The following is a 17198-nucleotide window of genomic DNA, read 5'->3' as shown; positions in this document are numbered from 1 at the left end:
AAATTCCCGTTTTATATTTATAATTTTAAATGAAAAAGACAGAAGGGAAAATAAGGGCATGACGAGCATCTCAAGCTTACGAGAGGTTTAAGCATAGTAGGGTTTAACAAAACAAATTTATATGGCTATAGAGAAATATAAGATTACTTGAAAAAGTTATTAAGATTCGTGGCCAAACTGCGGGGTATGATGGTTCTTAAATTGTTGCTCCTCGTTTGGCTGATGTTTCTTTACTCAAAAGTGGGCATTTTAAACTTTCAATTCGAAAAAGACTCCAAAGAAAAAAATTTTTTCCTTATCCAATGCCTAGAATTTTCGGTAGTTCAGAATACATAAATCATGAAACTGATTGTGTTTAGTCTATAATATATTTCTCTAAATTAAGGTACAACTTTTTTTCAACAATATTATCTAAGCTTTTGTAAAACGACTCAGAGCACTCGTGAAAGCAATAATGGCATTAGCCCCAAAAATGTGCTACGTAGGCCTATCCTTCGTTACTTCTTCCTCCTTGTCAGCAATTGTGATTTCCTTATCCTTAACTTCATCGTCGAATATTTTCAGATCTTTGACATAATACCAAACTCCACAATCCACGAGCGTCCCCACAAGGACAAATGCCGCCGCAGTGAAATTCAAGAGATACCTGGAAACCGAAAAAAATAAGCAAATATTACCATCAGCAAATTTTGAGCCAATTTCCGAACCGGCAATCAATTACCTCAACGATTCGCCATCATACAGCCAGCAGTTGCCCTTGCCGGAACATGTCTTGCCCCAAACCAAACAGGTCTTGTCCAGCACCAGTCCGAAGAAGATCGGACTCGGGATGAAGGACATCAGACTCAGCATCATCATCCCGAAACCCATCGAAACGGTTTTGTCCTTCTCGTCGACGCAGCGCACCGACACCAGGAAGTTGCTGGCCCGTCCGGTTGCGCCGGAAAACTTCAGGAAACACATAACCACCAGGAAGGTTATGAACTCGCGTTTGCAGTCCAGCGGGCAGGGTCCTCCAAGCGCTCGTCCTCCGGGATGGGGCTGGAAGGTATGGAAAGTGATTTGGATAGTAACATAAGATTTTGGAAATAAAAATTGAGATGGCGTCCGATACTGATAATCATTGGAAAATGTTTTTAGGCAGGATCGAGAAAAATCCAGGAAAATTTCAGTGGGAGACCTAGAAATACCTGGAAATCAACCATTTGACCAAAATTCACATGGCAAATCATTTAAGACGTCCTGGCGGATCCAATAGTGAACTAAAATTTAAATAAAAGTGAAGGTGATTGATTGCATAAAGTTCGAGGAATGTAAGAGGTTATTTGAAGCTCAATCCGAAAATATAAATAGAGAAAATGATAAAAAAAATCAAATTTTTCAGATTGGTTCATCTAGCTGACTTACAAAAAGGCTTGCCTACATTTCTACAAAGAAGAAAAGCTACCCATCGTTAAAATAAACAGCATACGGTGGTCGAATCGTGCGCAAAATATTTGCATGGCTTAAGGAAAGATATTTTGAAAAATTTCGTAATGGACAGTTCAACCAAAAAATTTTCGTGAACAAGCCTTGTCTGTATTTTTTGGAGATAAACAAGGAGAAAAAAAAATGTCTAGTACTTGAGGAGGCTAACGATCTGTGGAAACTGCAAATTACACAGTCTTTCATAACGATGAATGGCTAAAAATACAAAGAAGAATGCCCCCGAATGCGACTGTTTTCGCTGAAAAGCACTTCAATTGGTCCCACTTCAATTGTAATCGTGACAATACGCAAAAACGGTGGTTATGTTATGTTATGTTATGATGTTTTTGTGCCGAAGGAGGACAAGCGGCTAAATTTTTTATAACTTCGACTATATTCAATATTTTGAGTTTTTTTAAAGGCAAAATTTAAGGAAACGTAATCAAAAATTGCCTTAATTTAAAAAAGACTAGTTGAAATCGTATGCATTACACATGGCGCACATGTGGCCCGAAAATTAAAATCGAAAATGGATGAGATGAAAGATAAGCAGAAAATGAATTAAATTTATTTAAAAATAAAATAAAATAATAGTTGTATTCAGCAACACTGAAGATAAATAGAGAAAGATAAATGGCTATGGCCATGTTTGTTATTTTGACAACACTAGGCAAAACAAGCAAAACAAAGTAAGTCATTGATCTATTCTTGTGAGTGAAAGATGTGTCTGAGTGAATCTCTAAATGCCTTCTGCTGCCTGCTGCCTTCGAAAAATAAACTTCTAATTCGGCCTCCGGTAAAAAGACGGATTGGCACAGGGAGCACATATTTTAAAAGCTGCAGCTACGAACAAAATTGTTTCTGATTTGGCCGCTGGAAAAAAAAGACGGAATTGCTTTGGAAGCGCAGATTTTTAAGGCTTCTGTGGCTAATTGTTTGGTTTGGTTTGGCTTTCCGGTGGAAAATGACGGAAAGGCTAAAGAAGAGCAGATTTCTAAGGCTGCTGCTACTGATTGTTTGTTATGATTTTGCTTTCCGGCGGAAAAAGACGGAATGGCTTTGGAAGCGCAGATTTTAAAGACTGGTGCTGCTGATTGTTTGTTATGATTTTGCTTTCCGGCGAAAAAAAGACGGAATGACTTAAGAAGCGCAGATTTTAAAGACAGGTGCTGCTGTTTGTTTGTTTTCGTTTGGCTTCCCGGTGGAAAAGACGGAATGGATTTGGAAGCGCAGATTTTCAGGCAGCTTCTGCTGATTGTTAACGGTATTCTTCAATGTTTATGAGTCGGGGTGGTCGAACATATTGACACCTTATTAACAGTGATGAATACTACCCTTGAAAAAGTTAGCCCATTTTTTAAGCTATATAACTTCTTTAACTTGACTATAATCGAAATACAGTGTTCGGATGATATATTTGTCATAATTCAGACTTTCAGAAAACCGTATTCATAAGAAATCGGCTGAAGGGAATCCAAATTTTTTAAGCTTTTTTGCCTTGATAGATAGAGCTTAAATCTGATCAAAATCGCTAAAATCAAAAAGCTAAAATCTGAGAGATGTTCTTCACACGGATTGTATAAGGTTGCATTCCTTTGTATTACCGAGACTTTAGTAGGAACTTTCGCCAGTAGGTGGTGCTGCTAACGTGTCCTTGGTGAGGTGTAAGGAGAAGGCTAACAGTGAGGTATATTTGTTTACTATATTTGTAAATATAATATTAGACAAAAAGTATACTTCTTCAAGTAATAATTCATGAGATTGATACAAATATATGGGAGCTAGCGATCTTCAATTAGCGGAACCAAAAAAAGGGCAAATTTTCAATTCACTAGCTCAATAAAAAATCTGCGGCAAAATTAAACCGTTAGTATATAGTTAGCGGACTAATTAGCGATTAGCGGATTAGCCCTTTTGTGCCAAACACTACATAAAAAAAATCCAAAGTTTGTTCGTTTTCAATACAAAATAACACATTAGATTAAACCTTCAAAGGAGAGCTCTCTCGTTTTACGTGGATACATTTGATTTATTACAAAAATTCACGAAAAATGTGCTAACAGCTCTCACATAAGAGCAGACTTTTCAGAAGCGCATTTTTCATAAATGGAATACGACACTGGGATAAATCTTTAACTTGATACACTAGATAATAGAAAACAGGAAAAAAAAATCAACCATTGTTTTTTCCTCGTTAGAAGGCTTTTCAAAACAGAACATTAAAAAATTTAGCTTACAAAAATCTTTAATGTTAATTTTAAATGTATGTGTTTGTGAAAATATCAATTTTTGAATTCAAAAACCATAAAAAAACTTTGATGTGTTTTCTATGGCAAGAAAAACACTAGGTTTTGAAACTTAATTTACCGCTTAGTAGTGGTAAATATTTTTTTCCAAAAATGTTTGAAACACAAGAAGAAGACGTTAAAATTGATTCTATTTAGTTTTTTTTAGATCTGTGGAGGAAAAAGTTACAGTTAAATGAGTTTAAAATTCATCGAAAATTCTCACCTTTTTATTTGCATTTTTTTTCCTAATTACAAAATGTCAAAGATTTATCTGGCAGTAGCTTACCCGGTGTGCTTTGCTACACCTTCCAAAAATTATTAAAATTAGTGGTTCTTAGTTCTGTAACTTTTCATTTGTTTGCAGAAAATTTTAAATTAAATTAACAAATTATTAAAATGTTTCTTCAATATAAAATTACTACTTTTTTTATTTGGAAATCCAAATTTTTTAGTCCGTTTTTGTAACTCAAGCCAAAATATTTTTTATGTATAAAATCTTTGCTGTTCATTGGGGAGTTCGTCACGCGCTCTCGTCCTGAGCACACGTGCCTTACATACTGCTGCTGCTTCTCTCACAGTTGCGATAGAAATCATTTAAAAAAAGAAAAATGGCTTCTTAAAAGTGTTCTTTGCCTGGAATTAGCAGAGTCTGTTGTTTTTGAACGATTTATGGGGCTTTACAGTTTGATCAAGGTGCCGATGTGCATTGCGTTCTAGTGCGAAAATGAATACGAATTGAGTGGCGGATCTGCTTGAGGGAAAATCGCGAAAATGGCGGAGTGGCGTGCGTTGGTCGAATTTCGTCGCTTGCTTGGATCAGGATGCGTGAAACGGTCAGCGAGAAGTAGAAGAGATTTTGTGTTGTTTTGCGTTAAATCTTGGTTGATTGGCTTAAATGTGCATGTATGGTTTGTGCAAAAGTGAAATCAGAGGATTTAGAGGATCGTTATAGAGGTGTTCCGAAGAAAGAAAAAAACATTGTGTCGGGGGGGCTTGTGATTGGAAAAAATGAGATTTTTACATGAAGTGATTTCTTTTGTGCTCGAGTTTTGTGGCTGAAGATGATCTTTGGCGAGATCGGTTTGTTCCAGAATCCAAAAAAACCCAAGTTTAATGAGATCCAAGCAGGTTATGGATTGTGGCCATCCAGTACTATATTGGAAAGGAATTTGGTGAGTTCGTTCCATTACACTTCTCTCTCGCTCTCTCTCTCTCTCTCTCTCTGTACTCCTTGAAAAAATTGCAAGTAGCGACTATAAATCTACAGTGGCGAGAATCAAAAGCACTATTTTGAGTTTAACTGTTCATTTCAGCTAGGGTTGCCGAATAATGTATTCTCCAACTATTTTATAAATATCTGCTGATCCTTCTTTGATGGTTCAAGTTAACTCTGCTGGGCTACTTGCGTAAAACATTATTGTATCAATCATAATTGTATCCTTTTAAAAAAAAAATCATAACAATTGTTATCATCTTTCATGTAACAACACATTATATGCTCATATTTTACATTTTCACAAAATTCCTTGCAAAATAGATCAAACTATATGTGAATTATATATTTTTAGAAGGAATGCATTTGGGGATAAGAAGCCATTGCAAGCGGCACGGGTAGCCGGCCATTGTAGGTTTCTGAGGGTTGGATGCCTTCCTTCGACGAACCATCGGACCGTGGAAGCCCTAGAAGAAATTCGAAGGCCAAGCCACACAGACATAGGCAGGACCTTGCTACCGATGGGGGAACCATACATACATACATACATAAAATCTTTGCTGTTCATTGGGGAGAGAGTCTCAAATTATCACAGAAACATTTTTAGGAACAAAATAATGTCACGGGACACTTATTTTACTTCTTCGTTTTCGAATTATTATCAAATTGTGAGAATGACCCCCTCCCCCATTCACATATCCCTAATAAAAGGAAGGGGGGTCTCATTACATAAGAAAAACACTTCTTGTATACACATACGATCTCATGTCGTATATGGCTCAATTCTTGATAAGTTCTGGAGTTATTCAAAAAATGGGTGACCCTCTCCCCACTTTATATCTTCACTTTGGAAAGAAAAGGCGGTTTGAACCATCGAAGAAATATTGATCGTACACAAATATACCCCCATGTAAAATTGGTTAAATTTTCTCGATTAGTTATCGAATCAAATTGTATGAGTGACCCCCTTTTTATCGTTTCACTGAATGGAGTAGGGGTGCTAAACCACCGGAAAAACAGTTCTAGTGTTCGAATACCCTCTCATGCCAAATTTGGTTTCGTTTGCTTTATTAGTTGTCGAGTTATGCTATAAAATTTGTATCAAAGCCCCTCTTCCTACGTATCCCTTACCTGGAAGGAGGGGATCAAGATCAAACATTCCGTGTATTCAAATACTCTCCCATGCCAAATTCTATTCTATTTGCTCGATTGTATGATTGTTTCTATGTCATTTTTGGTTCCATTTGTAAGAAAAGTTCTTGGTTTATGCAAAACATTTGTTTGGGAGCTGCCGTCTTCCCTAACTGTATTCCCAAATGAAGGAGCAAGAAGTCTCAAATAAGCGAATAACCATTTTACGTATCCAAATTCTTTCTCATGCCAAAGTGGTTTCCATTTGCTCGATTAGTTCTCTAGTTATGTGAAAAATTGTACAGGAGCCCTCCTCTCTCCTTCCTATCACCCCACTGGAAGATGGCAGTAGTACCACATATTCACAGGAACATTCCTTATGCTCAAATTCCCTCCCAAGCTAAATTCGCTGGATAAGATTCCGAATGATGCAAAAAATTGTATGGAAGCCCCTTTTTCCTTAAGATTATCCGATTGGAAGAACGGATGGTTCTAAAATGTCATAGAAACATTTCTCATAATCAAATACCTTCCTACACCAAATTTGGATCCATTTGCTTGATAAGTTTTCCAATAATGCTGAAAATTGTAAAGGAGCACACTCCTCATTTTCTATCTCCTCATTGGAAGGAGGGAGAGGTACTAAATATTCATAGAACAATTTATTGTACCCGAATACCCTTCCAAGCCAAATTTGGATTCATTTGAACGAATAGTTTTCAAGTTATGCAAAAAAGAGTATGAAAGCCCCCCTCCTTCCTTCATGTACCTCCTATGGAAGGAGGAGGGGTTTAAAACAATCATAGAACCATTACTCGTATTCCACAACCCTGCCATGCCAAATTTGGATCCATTAGCTTGATTAGTACTCCAGTTAAGAAAAAAATTGTAGGGTAGGCCCCCTCTCTTCTTCCTATCTCCCCACTGGAAGGAGGGTGAAGTACCAAATATTTTTCGGAACATTCCTCGTACCCGAATACCCAGCCGTGCCAATTTTGGTTTGATTTACTTGATCAGTTCTCGAGCTATGAAGACTAATTAAATTTATATGAAAGACCGCTCCCCTCTTCCAGGAAGAGGTAGGGGTCCCAAACTATAATAGAAACCTTCCCCGGCCTCCAATACCTTCATATGCCAAGTTTCACGCAAATTGGTTCAGTAGAGAGACAGACAGACAGACAGAAATTCATTTTTATATACATACATAAAAACCCCGAATCAGATAATCATAAAAAAAACAAACCACTTACCGAATCATCAAACGACATATCGAAATGGCTAGCCATGGTTTCGTTGAGATCCCTCATGCGTTCAAAGTTTTGGCTGTTGGTAAAATTTTGCGGAGATATACAGGAGCATTCATCGTACAGCTGAAATTACAATTTAAATTAGGTAAATAAGTTGGGAAAAATGATGATTGTAAATCTGAAGGCCTTATCTCGATAAGATAAAAACTAGTCATGTGACTGGTACCTGCTGCGATATTTTTTTTTGTTAAACATCCCAACCGAGTACAAACCTTAAGATCACCATGCTGATACTGCTGTTTACACCCGGCATGACAAGCCGAGATGTATGTATTTCCATCTTCGCCACAAATTGGAGAGTATTTGACATAATCGCACTGACAGGCTGAGTTACAAGTCGGCGTTAGGTCAGTTCTGGAAGTAGGAAAAATTTTTAGCTCTTTAAGCGTTTGAAGTACGGTGACATAACTCACGTGGACGGATGATTTACTATCACTGAGTTTTCGCTTGCGGCACAGCCCAGAAATGCATACACTACCATTCCTATCACAGAAAGTGCTCCCACTAGAACGTTCCAGGCGGCCATGTACCGGGCTCGTGGTTTATATCTCGAGATTATAATCCCGGAAAGCAGCACTCCAATGGCAGAAAATACTAACGCCACCGTTCCGGTCACTAAACTGGACGTTGACGCCGATTGTTTGTACTGAGTTTCGATGTATTTCGGGGTAAAGATCCAATATGGCATGAATCCGAAAAAGTAGAACACCGATGCAATGTTGTTCAACATAAGAATCTTGTTTTTGACAAGTCGTTTGAAGGTTTTGATCATGTCCTTGAAGGATGCCGGTAGTTCGTCTTCCTTCTTAGCTTCGCTAAGTTTCATTCCAAGTTTTTGCTTCTCGGCTGCTATCCGTTTTCTGATGGCAGCTCGAGGAAGCTGTTTGGGGAACATGGCCATAAAGATGGCAGCGAATGCAAGAACGGCTCCCAAAATCAACCATCCAATCCACCAGGCTCCCAACCAGCGAGGATCTTTGTTCGTGATGGTTGGAGTCATCGAAGGAGAAATGTACAGCTTCAAGCAGTAGGAAGCCAGCGCATAACCCATCGCTGGACCCAACATTCTCAGGAAATACGAAACACCTAAAAAATGAGTAGAAAGTTTGCATTACAACAAATCACACCGCATCAAAATGCGAGATACTCACTAACCAGGGCAGGCGTTTTCGATTTTTTGATGTTATCATCCATGTAGGAAACTCCCAAGGTATAATACAAAGAACTTCCGATTCCGGAAATGAATTGCGCTACAAACAGAATAGCTTGTGGGGCCAAATTTCCTTCCTCGGTTTCACATTCTGCTCCTCGCGTTCCATTAGCACGACAGAGAGTTTTGGCCTTCTGTGCTTCGAAAACTTCTTTGGTTTGATTTTCATCGTAGGTTGCTCCAAATTCGGTGGTCAAAAACAGCGCAGCTTCCCCTGGACCATACAGGAGATGCGGAAGTGCCGTCAACCAGCAAAACGTCACAATGGTAAACAGACCGAAGGATATCCACCGGGGACGATTACCCTTTCCGGCGTAATAGCTGAGAATCGCCGACAGGAACAGTGAACTGATGTCGTTTCCCACCGAAATTATGCCGGTATTTTTACTTGGGATTTTGTATCGCTTCTCTAGCGTAGTGATTGTACCGTTGAAGTATGCGTAGGTGGCCGAAAAGATGCAACCCACGACGCCGTATATGAAGACGTAGGATTTTTTGTTGGCGAACCTGGAAGAAATTTGATATAAAAAAAAATTAAAATAAAATAAAAACATATTCAGGTCGGGCATAATGAGAACCCCCACTGGGGCAGTAAAAGCACCATTAATCGGGGCACGATTAGCATTTCCTGCCGTAGAATCTAGCAGTGAATTCAACTCGAAGAGGTAAATAAATAATGTTGTTGCTACTTTGTTTGGCGGATGATGCTACTATCCGTTTAATGCAACAATCAAAATAATCGATCAAGAATGGTAAATGAACAAAAGAAATTTCCACGACCAGGAATCGGACTTAAGTCCATTGATTATCTCTTCCACATCTTACCAATAGGCCTAATAGTCAAATGAAATTAGTGAAGCTGTAGCTCTATAATTCAGTTGACTTCATCAAGTTGAATTCGCTGCTAGATTCAACGGCAGAAAAAGCTCATCGTGCCCCGATTTCTAATGGTGCTTATACCACTGATCATACTGACAGGACACTCAGAACAAAAGTTAGATCATTTTCTGGCAAATTTTTTTCGTCAAATTTAGCAGGTTCGCAAAACCGACGGTAGGTGGCGAACCTACCACTTTTTCCTATACAAATGCCCTATAGGAAAAATGTACCTGTTTAGCCCGATTTTATCGTCTGAATTGCCTGTCTTTTTCGAAAGTTGAGTGGCACTTTCTAACTGGGATAGCATTTCTTCAAATCGATCGATGCGCACTCTGGAATCGATATTGCGTACTGTTGGAAAAATTATCCAACAAACGAAATCGAGGGTCCAGTCAGTGCTTATACTGTACCTGTGGGGATCTCATTATGCCCCTTTAATGACAGATTTCAGCTTTCAGCAAAAAAATCAAAATCCATTTTTAAAAGCTTTCATCAACTTTTTCAAGTTTCAGCCAGTTGAGAAAGTGACTTTTCTAGTATCTGAAACAATAATGTAACTTACATATTATAGCTGTTTTCTATGGTTAAATAAGCGTCCTCCTTAAGGTGGCCATTTCCCTTATCTCCCTTATATCTTCATTAAGAAGCTCGAGTTTAGCAAGAGGACCGGTCATTTGCTCATCCTCGTGAGTACTGAATGCTTCCAGTTTTTACCAATCCCACCAGGGCCGGATAAACCCATCGGGGGGCCCGGGGCAATTTTCTAGGGGGACCCCTATAATTCGTTTTTTTTTTTCAAATGCTATCCAGAAAATACAAAACCTTTCAAACGTGAAAAAAATAGAGATGAGTGCAGTATACTATCTTCAAATAGCCATGTTGTCTGCGTAGAACATAGTTTCTGGTATCTTCAAATCAAAATTTGAAATCAATCACGTGCAAACATTGGAGAAGAGTTTAGAAATTTCTTAGAAATGAAAACTCTGATTTAAGCTGCAAAATGCAAAATGATTTTCATATCATCATTGATCGTTTGGTTTGTGCTTATTCGAGAAATATTTACCTAGTGACAATTAGGAAGTATCATGAAGATTTTAAGCTTAGCTTAGCTTAGCTTGGTTGACTACTCATATCCACCTTAAATCATTGAACTTGAAGTGTTTGTATATGATGATTCATTTAAAATTTTAGATAACATATTTGATAAGGCTTCGCTCAACTTACGCACTTCAAATTCCATGATCGCTGGCGTGGCTAAGCAGAACAAGTTCTACCTCGCCAATGGTTGCTACTCCGTGATTGATCGAGGCCATCAGTTTTGTGCAAGGGCCAAAAGAATGATGCTTGGGATGAGCAGTTCATTCACAATGCACAAAACTCATGCTCTCCCTTTGAAAATGATCAATAACGGCGCCGGCCACGTCCTAGTAGTCAATGAGGAATGAAGGAAGGATTGTTAGTAGGATACTTTCTAGGATCAATCAACAACCTTTTGCCCCTATATATCCCAAAGACTAATTTTGAAAATTTCAGGAACAAAGGTAAGTCAATATCACCAACTATAGAAACCGTCTGTACGTCTGCGAATCTATATTCAAATATCCAAGGAAAGGTTTGTGTTAGTAGGGGAAAGGTTATAGATCAGGAGCCATCTTGGTGAATGGTGCGATCGAGTCCTACACCTCCTATGCTCCTAGTTTTTTCCTAAGGAAACTCCTATTTCTATCTTTGAGGCAAGGATAAGAAGTTTTTAGTAGTAAGGACAATATGTGTTTAAATTTTCTTCAAACTAACTTGTTTTCCTAATTCTTTTTCCTGATACACTAATGAATTTTCAAAAACGACCTTTAGTGTAACCAAATTACTATAAAACTTCTAAGAATATTTATAAGGAGATATTTAAAATATTTAAGTTTCGTTAATGGGTGAAGGTTCTCCTTTTTGATCCTTTCAATGTTTATTTGTTATACATATTGCTTGTGAAAACTGAATAAGGTCGTTTCTGGAAACTCATCAGTGCAATGCAACTCTTTGCCTCATATTGATTTCGCGATTGCATGGACAAAACGAATCAACCAAGAAAGTTGGTTATTCATAGTTTATGTACAAGTGAGATATTCGCTTTCAAGTAGCGGATTAATATTTATTTTTAACATATGTTACAAGACTTTGTTTTGTTTATGGGCCTAGTCCGAGCCGGAAATGAAAAACAGAACGGGGGACAAAAGAGGGAAATTGACATTGGTAAATTTAAACTATTGTCATAAAACATTATTGACTTCAGGATGAGTAGTAAAGTCTAAAAGCTTTGACAAATAGTTATAATCAGTCTAATTGTAAACCTGCGAATTTTACTTGTTATTGAAATTTTTTGTATCAATTTTTCCCATTAAATTACTAAACAGGCTATTAAATTTACTTTAATTTAAAATTTCAGATTTCGAATGGTATAGCAATGGACTACAAAAACTTCAAGTACTTTCTTAAACTCCCTGTTAAAAGAATACCATAAAGAAAAGTTATGAGCTGTTTCACACGAATGTGAACTCAAAAGTATAGTCAAAATTCATTTGGTCAAATTACTATTTATGATTACCTATTTGGTGATATACAGATCGAAATCAATTTTAAGATTAAGTCATGTTCACAATAAATTACATATGTTTATAATAGATAACAGATTTAGAATCATCATATTTCAGCATACATTTTCGAAAAAGAGGAAAAGGAATGGGGGCGTTTGTTTTAGTTGAACGTAGTATTAGAAGTTTATATCACCTATCTATAAGTACAACATGCTGTATTTTTTTTCTTAACGCATCCTCTCTCTTTTTTAGTAAAATAAAATGGTTCAGATCAACGATCGCCAAACCCCTCAACCCAACACAACGGGTTAAATTTCCACCAGAATGAAAAAAAAAACTAAATTTCTACCATAACCTTAAGGCTCTATCTCAAAAGTTATTTAATTAAAATCAACTATAAGCGCACTTTTCGAATCAGATTTAAATGATGAGAAAAATTTGCACACCCTATCCCTCCCGAATCTAAACAAACTTCATGGGTATGCGCGTTTTGAACTATCTACTCTCTCTCGCTTTGACCTATGCTGACAGAATAAAAAAACACCCATCCACGCATCACTCACTCACACACCATAATTCCAAAAACAACTTATTGCTGAAATTTCGGCCCAGTTTTACACGTTCCACAATCCATATGTTCCAATACTCTCCGTTCCTGTTCTACTTTCTCTTTCACTAGCTGGTACTCTCCCGAATATCGGAAACATCACCCCACCTCATTTCGCCACCCCCGTAATCGACTCAACTTGAAGATGCAATAAAAAGAAGCTCCTTTGGTTGTACTTTTGCTGCAATAATCTTACCTCGTTCCTGGTTTCATTCATCAACACACGCACACCATATAAGAAACTAGTACCTGAAGCTCCCGTTAATTTGGGGAGAAAAAATCAAATCGGCGCTACCAAAAAAAAATCACTTTCCGGCATCTACTAAGTCATTTAACTGCTATTATAAATCAAACACCAACCACTATTAAATGAAGCAAACATGTGAACCATACGAGACCGTTCTTTTTAAGATTATTATAAGTATAAATCAGATTGATCTCACCAAAATTTTGATAGCTGCTTCCCGTCTGCCTCATTTTGGGACCAGAATTCATTTTCCGCTTTCTCCCTGTACCGGCGTATCACTCATTTCACTTTACACCACACTTAGGCAGCCATATTGTTGAAAATATTAAACCGATTTTCAAAGTCCTCTTTTCTTCCTTTCAGTCGATAAATTCCGATTTTTCTCTATTTTTTCACCATCACAATTACGTTCCGGTAATGATCCATCATAATTTATTCTTAAACCACTGTTCAACCCATAAAAACTATCACTTTTAACGCAGCACAATTAAAACCGACCGCCTTCTAGCAGTGTTGCCCGGACTCCTCCTCGGAAGTATCATGAAGATTTTAAACATAGAAAACAAAATTAAAAAAAAAAAATATTAAATCCACATTCCATAGAGATACAGATATAAGAGTTTAAGAATTCAAAACTTTAAATCACGCTTTACTCAGAACCAAAATTCAGTGTTTCAAATCTAAATCATAATTTCAAATCAAATATTGAGAAACAAAATTTGAATTAAATTGGAAAAAAAAGTTACAAAGTCACAATCAGAGCAAAAGCAGAAATTGCACCAAATGTTTTCTATTTCTTTGAAGCACAAAAAAAAATCCTTTCCTGAGATGTTTTTGAATTTGATTCTCATCAGATAATTTTTTTTTAAATTTAATTGTTATTCTAAATGTGACGAAAGTTTCATTTGATGCCCTCAAAGCCAAAAGGGTATTAGTGCAAAAATGAGCGGTTGAAAAAAATTGAGAATCAAGATTAAATGTTTAAAACACAGAATCAGTTATCAATGGAAAAAAATATCAGATAATGAATCCAAATGAGTTAAGTATCTTAAACAAAGATCCTGAATTTTCAAAATCCAGAAAACTAATGAAACTGAACTTCAGTAACTGAAGAAACAACACAAGACTTGAAAGTTCCTATAAATTGAATCTGGAAAAAGATAAGATTAAGATCATAGAAATATTCATATTAAGAAAATCACTCAATGATAATATCAACTCAACTATCAGATCGTGTTTATGATAATTTGAGAATGATCATTTGGCAGGTGATATACTTAACTCAGGATATTCGCTTCAATAGATGATAACATTTTGGTTTAATCTTTTGAAAATATTCCAATACAAATTTAAAGTCTAAAACAGAAACTGGGATGGAAACTCAATAAAAAAAACCCCTGTACTGCCGATTGGTCCAATTTAAGCAACTACCGTTTTTTTTACATTTTACTTTCAAAAATAGGGAGAGAAAAAAAGAAAAAGAAAAGGGAAAAGGGTTTAGAATTTATAAACAAATGAAAATTTCAATAATAATGATTGAAAGGTGAAAAATTATTATAATACGCGGTATTAACCCGGATACTGCCCGGGTAAAATTCTGAAATGTTGTTCAGAAAGCGAAATAAGCTGCATTATTGTTGTGCAAGACATTTGAATGTAATGAAAATGAGGAGATGATTTTTCTTTATTTTACCAGAATATCGTAACTGATATGTTTCGATTAAAAATGAAAATTGGAGGTGTTTTGCCGGATATTTTTCTTAATTTTTTTTTCGAATTCGGTTTTGTCCAGAAGATTTTGATATTCTCAACTCGTAAAATGTGGGAGAGCTCCTTCACTACTTACTCTAGAGGGCCTCCTTAACCTTTTTAAGATCTAGATATTATTTCACGGCGGCTCTTTAGTTTTTATATTTCAAGTTTTCATCCAGATTTTCTAGTTTTGATTTCTTTTCATGGATTTGTAGAAGTATGATTAAAGTAATGTAAAAACTTTTTTTTCCCTCGGGGGGCCCCCCTGAGCCGGGGGGCCCGGGGCAATTGCCCCTTTTGTCCCCCCTTTAATCCGGCCTTGAATCCCATCGAAGTTCAGAAACATAAGGAAAACTTTAAAATTATAACTTCGGCAGATTGGTTTAGGGATGTTCTTAAAATTTTCGCTTCAACATACATAGTTAAATTTTTTAGAAATTGGATTTCCTATTTATTTTTGGATGTGTTAAAAGGAAACAAATGTTTAACTGAAATGAAAGTCAGTGTGATATTTTATTTACCATACAACAATCAGAAATTCTAATCAAGATGCAAAATTTCTACTGTACGTCTCGGTGGTCGAGTTGTTAGCGTGGTAAGACGGTAATCGCTGGTCCGCTGATGGCATGGGTTCGATTCCCATCTCGGTACTGGGTTTTAAATGTTAATCTTAAGTTGTCCACGTCATTTATTCAGTCTGTAAAGCCTAAATCGGCTAAGACGGTGTATGTCTTTTCTTAATCTGCAAATGGAAATTTCCTTATTCTCCAAATCAATAGAAATAGGAATAAGATTAGCTGGAAAATTCCTAATAATCATTTACAGATTTCAAATTTGGTTTTGGAAATGAAATGCACTTAAAGCCGATTTGATTTCAATGTTTAAATGTGTTTAAATAACTCAGGGTAGCATAATTTTTAATACCTATTTTTCAATACCGCCAACTGGGGCAACATGCAACACTTTTCAACTTCAATGGCTTCTAAAATATCAATGCCCACAGATATCCATACCTCTTGAATATCAAAAGTTTTAAGGTTGATATGACATCAAATTGGCGTAGTCAGTGAAATTATTAGTTTTACCAGTTATTTTTGAATTTTCAAAATCATGCTAATTTCACCCTACTAAGTAAAAGGAGTAAGTTGCAACAAATCTGTTATTAACGAAAAATCTAATGAAAATTTTTGAAAATTTTATAGTTTTTGATATATTTGTGATGTAACAACGCATAAAGCACCATTTGCAGTAATATTTGGTATTGTTCAAATTCAATTTTACATTTTTTCTGTCATAACTGTTTTTAAGGACAAAATGTGAATTTGCTGCATACCTTTAGGGGTAAAAAATACTTTAAAATATTCTATTACCTGAAATCATGAAAATAAATCTTAGGATGCATGAAATTTTAATGTTAACAATCACGTAATGAAAAAAAATCATATCCCAGCATATGGCAACGAGATTTATGAGGTTTAGTTCTGCTTTGCATTTTGCCCTAGACAGGTAACTGAATTTTAAAAATATTTATTTAAAAAATAATGGGTGATTATCGGAAAAATAATTTCACACCAACAGTGTTGGTTCAGGATAATGAAAGCAATACAAAGATTGTAGGTGATATCATCAAGCCAATCCGTCATACTGGGTAAAGTTTTTTACGGAAGCAAAAAATGTAAAAAAATTTACATTTTGCTCGATTTTTTATTTTTTTTATGAGAATCAAAAACTTTTAAAAACTCCTTCACAATGTGGAAAACTACGTCTTAATCAAGTTTTTTCCTAGACGTAAAAATCACTCATTAAGTTAAAATCTTTGTTTTCAAAATATTGTTGTTCATAGCTTTGCCAAAAAAGAACACAAACATGTTTTGTTAATTTTTCAAAAGTAATTTTGGAAACCAAAGCTGATAGAAAAAAAACTTAATGAATATTTGGAATCAGTGCCTAAAACTAAGTTTCTTTGCACCTCGGAAAAATGAAAATTTTGTTGATTTGTGTAGTTCAAATCTTAACTCATTTTACATAAGAATCGGAGTCAGAATTTTATTTTTCAATAAAGTGTAGTACATTTATTTTCCTGCCTTCGAACCCTCATGTGTGTTTTAAGTTAACCATGTTTTATTTAATTTAGAGTCGGAGGCTTTAATTTTGTGTGTTTTTTTTTCAAAAATACAGAAATTGAAGAAATCAGCTTTAACATGCTGACTAACAACTATTTTTATATAAGGCTAAATTTTCTTATCGACTATACCATTTGTCATTTTCATTTCTTCAAAGAATGGTTTCCAAAGATATGATTTAAATTTTTCAGTTGTCTTGAAGTCAATTAAAATTTCTGCTAGCCATGACATATTTTTTTCCGTATGTTTGTTCATTTGTTTGTTTGGTAATGATAAAAAGCAATTCACAAATGCGTATTTAATCCTTTCACTAATATAATAAATTTTTTCGAGCTTGATCATGTTCTCTGTTTATAAACAAATATTTAATTTTTCTTCTTCTGGTTCTC

General features: G+C 35.9%; 1 protein-coding gene across 5 annotated transcripts in view; it reads right to left on the bottom strand.

The window, feature by feature from the left end:
• Nucleotides 1–349: 349 nt before the first annotated feature.
• The window catches only part of LOC129754661 (solute carrier organic anion transporter family member 74D), a 34010-nt gene continuing 17161 nt past the window's right edge, over nucleotides 350–17198 (bottom strand). For all 5 annotated transcript variants that reach the window (XM_055750842.1, XM_055750839.1, XM_055750840.1 and 2 more), the window contains exons 3-8: nucleotides 8558–9123; nucleotides 7820–8492; nucleotides 7619–7760; nucleotides 7350–7469; nucleotides 722–1041; nucleotides 350–646 (exon numbers count right to left, since the gene is read on the bottom strand). In XM_055750842.1, coding sequence (XP_055606817.1) covers nucleotides 478–646; nucleotides 722–1041; nucleotides 7350–7469; nucleotides 7619–7760; nucleotides 7820–8492; nucleotides 8558–9123 — 1990 coding nt within the window. In that variant the 3' untranslated portion in view covers nucleotides 350–477. The remainder of the gene's footprint in view (nucleotides 647–721; nucleotides 1042–7349; nucleotides 7470–7618; nucleotides 7761–7819; nucleotides 8493–8557; nucleotides 9124–17198) is intronic.

Source organism: Uranotaenia lowii, chromosome 3, assembly GCF_029784155.1.
Source record: "Uranotaenia lowii strain MFRU-FL chromosome 3, ASM2978415v1, whole genome shotgun sequence".
Taxonomy (NCBI): domain Eukaryota; kingdom Metazoa; phylum Arthropoda; class Insecta; order Diptera; family Culicidae; genus Uranotaenia; species Uranotaenia lowii.
This window is presented reverse-complemented; position numbering and strand designations above follow the sequence as displayed.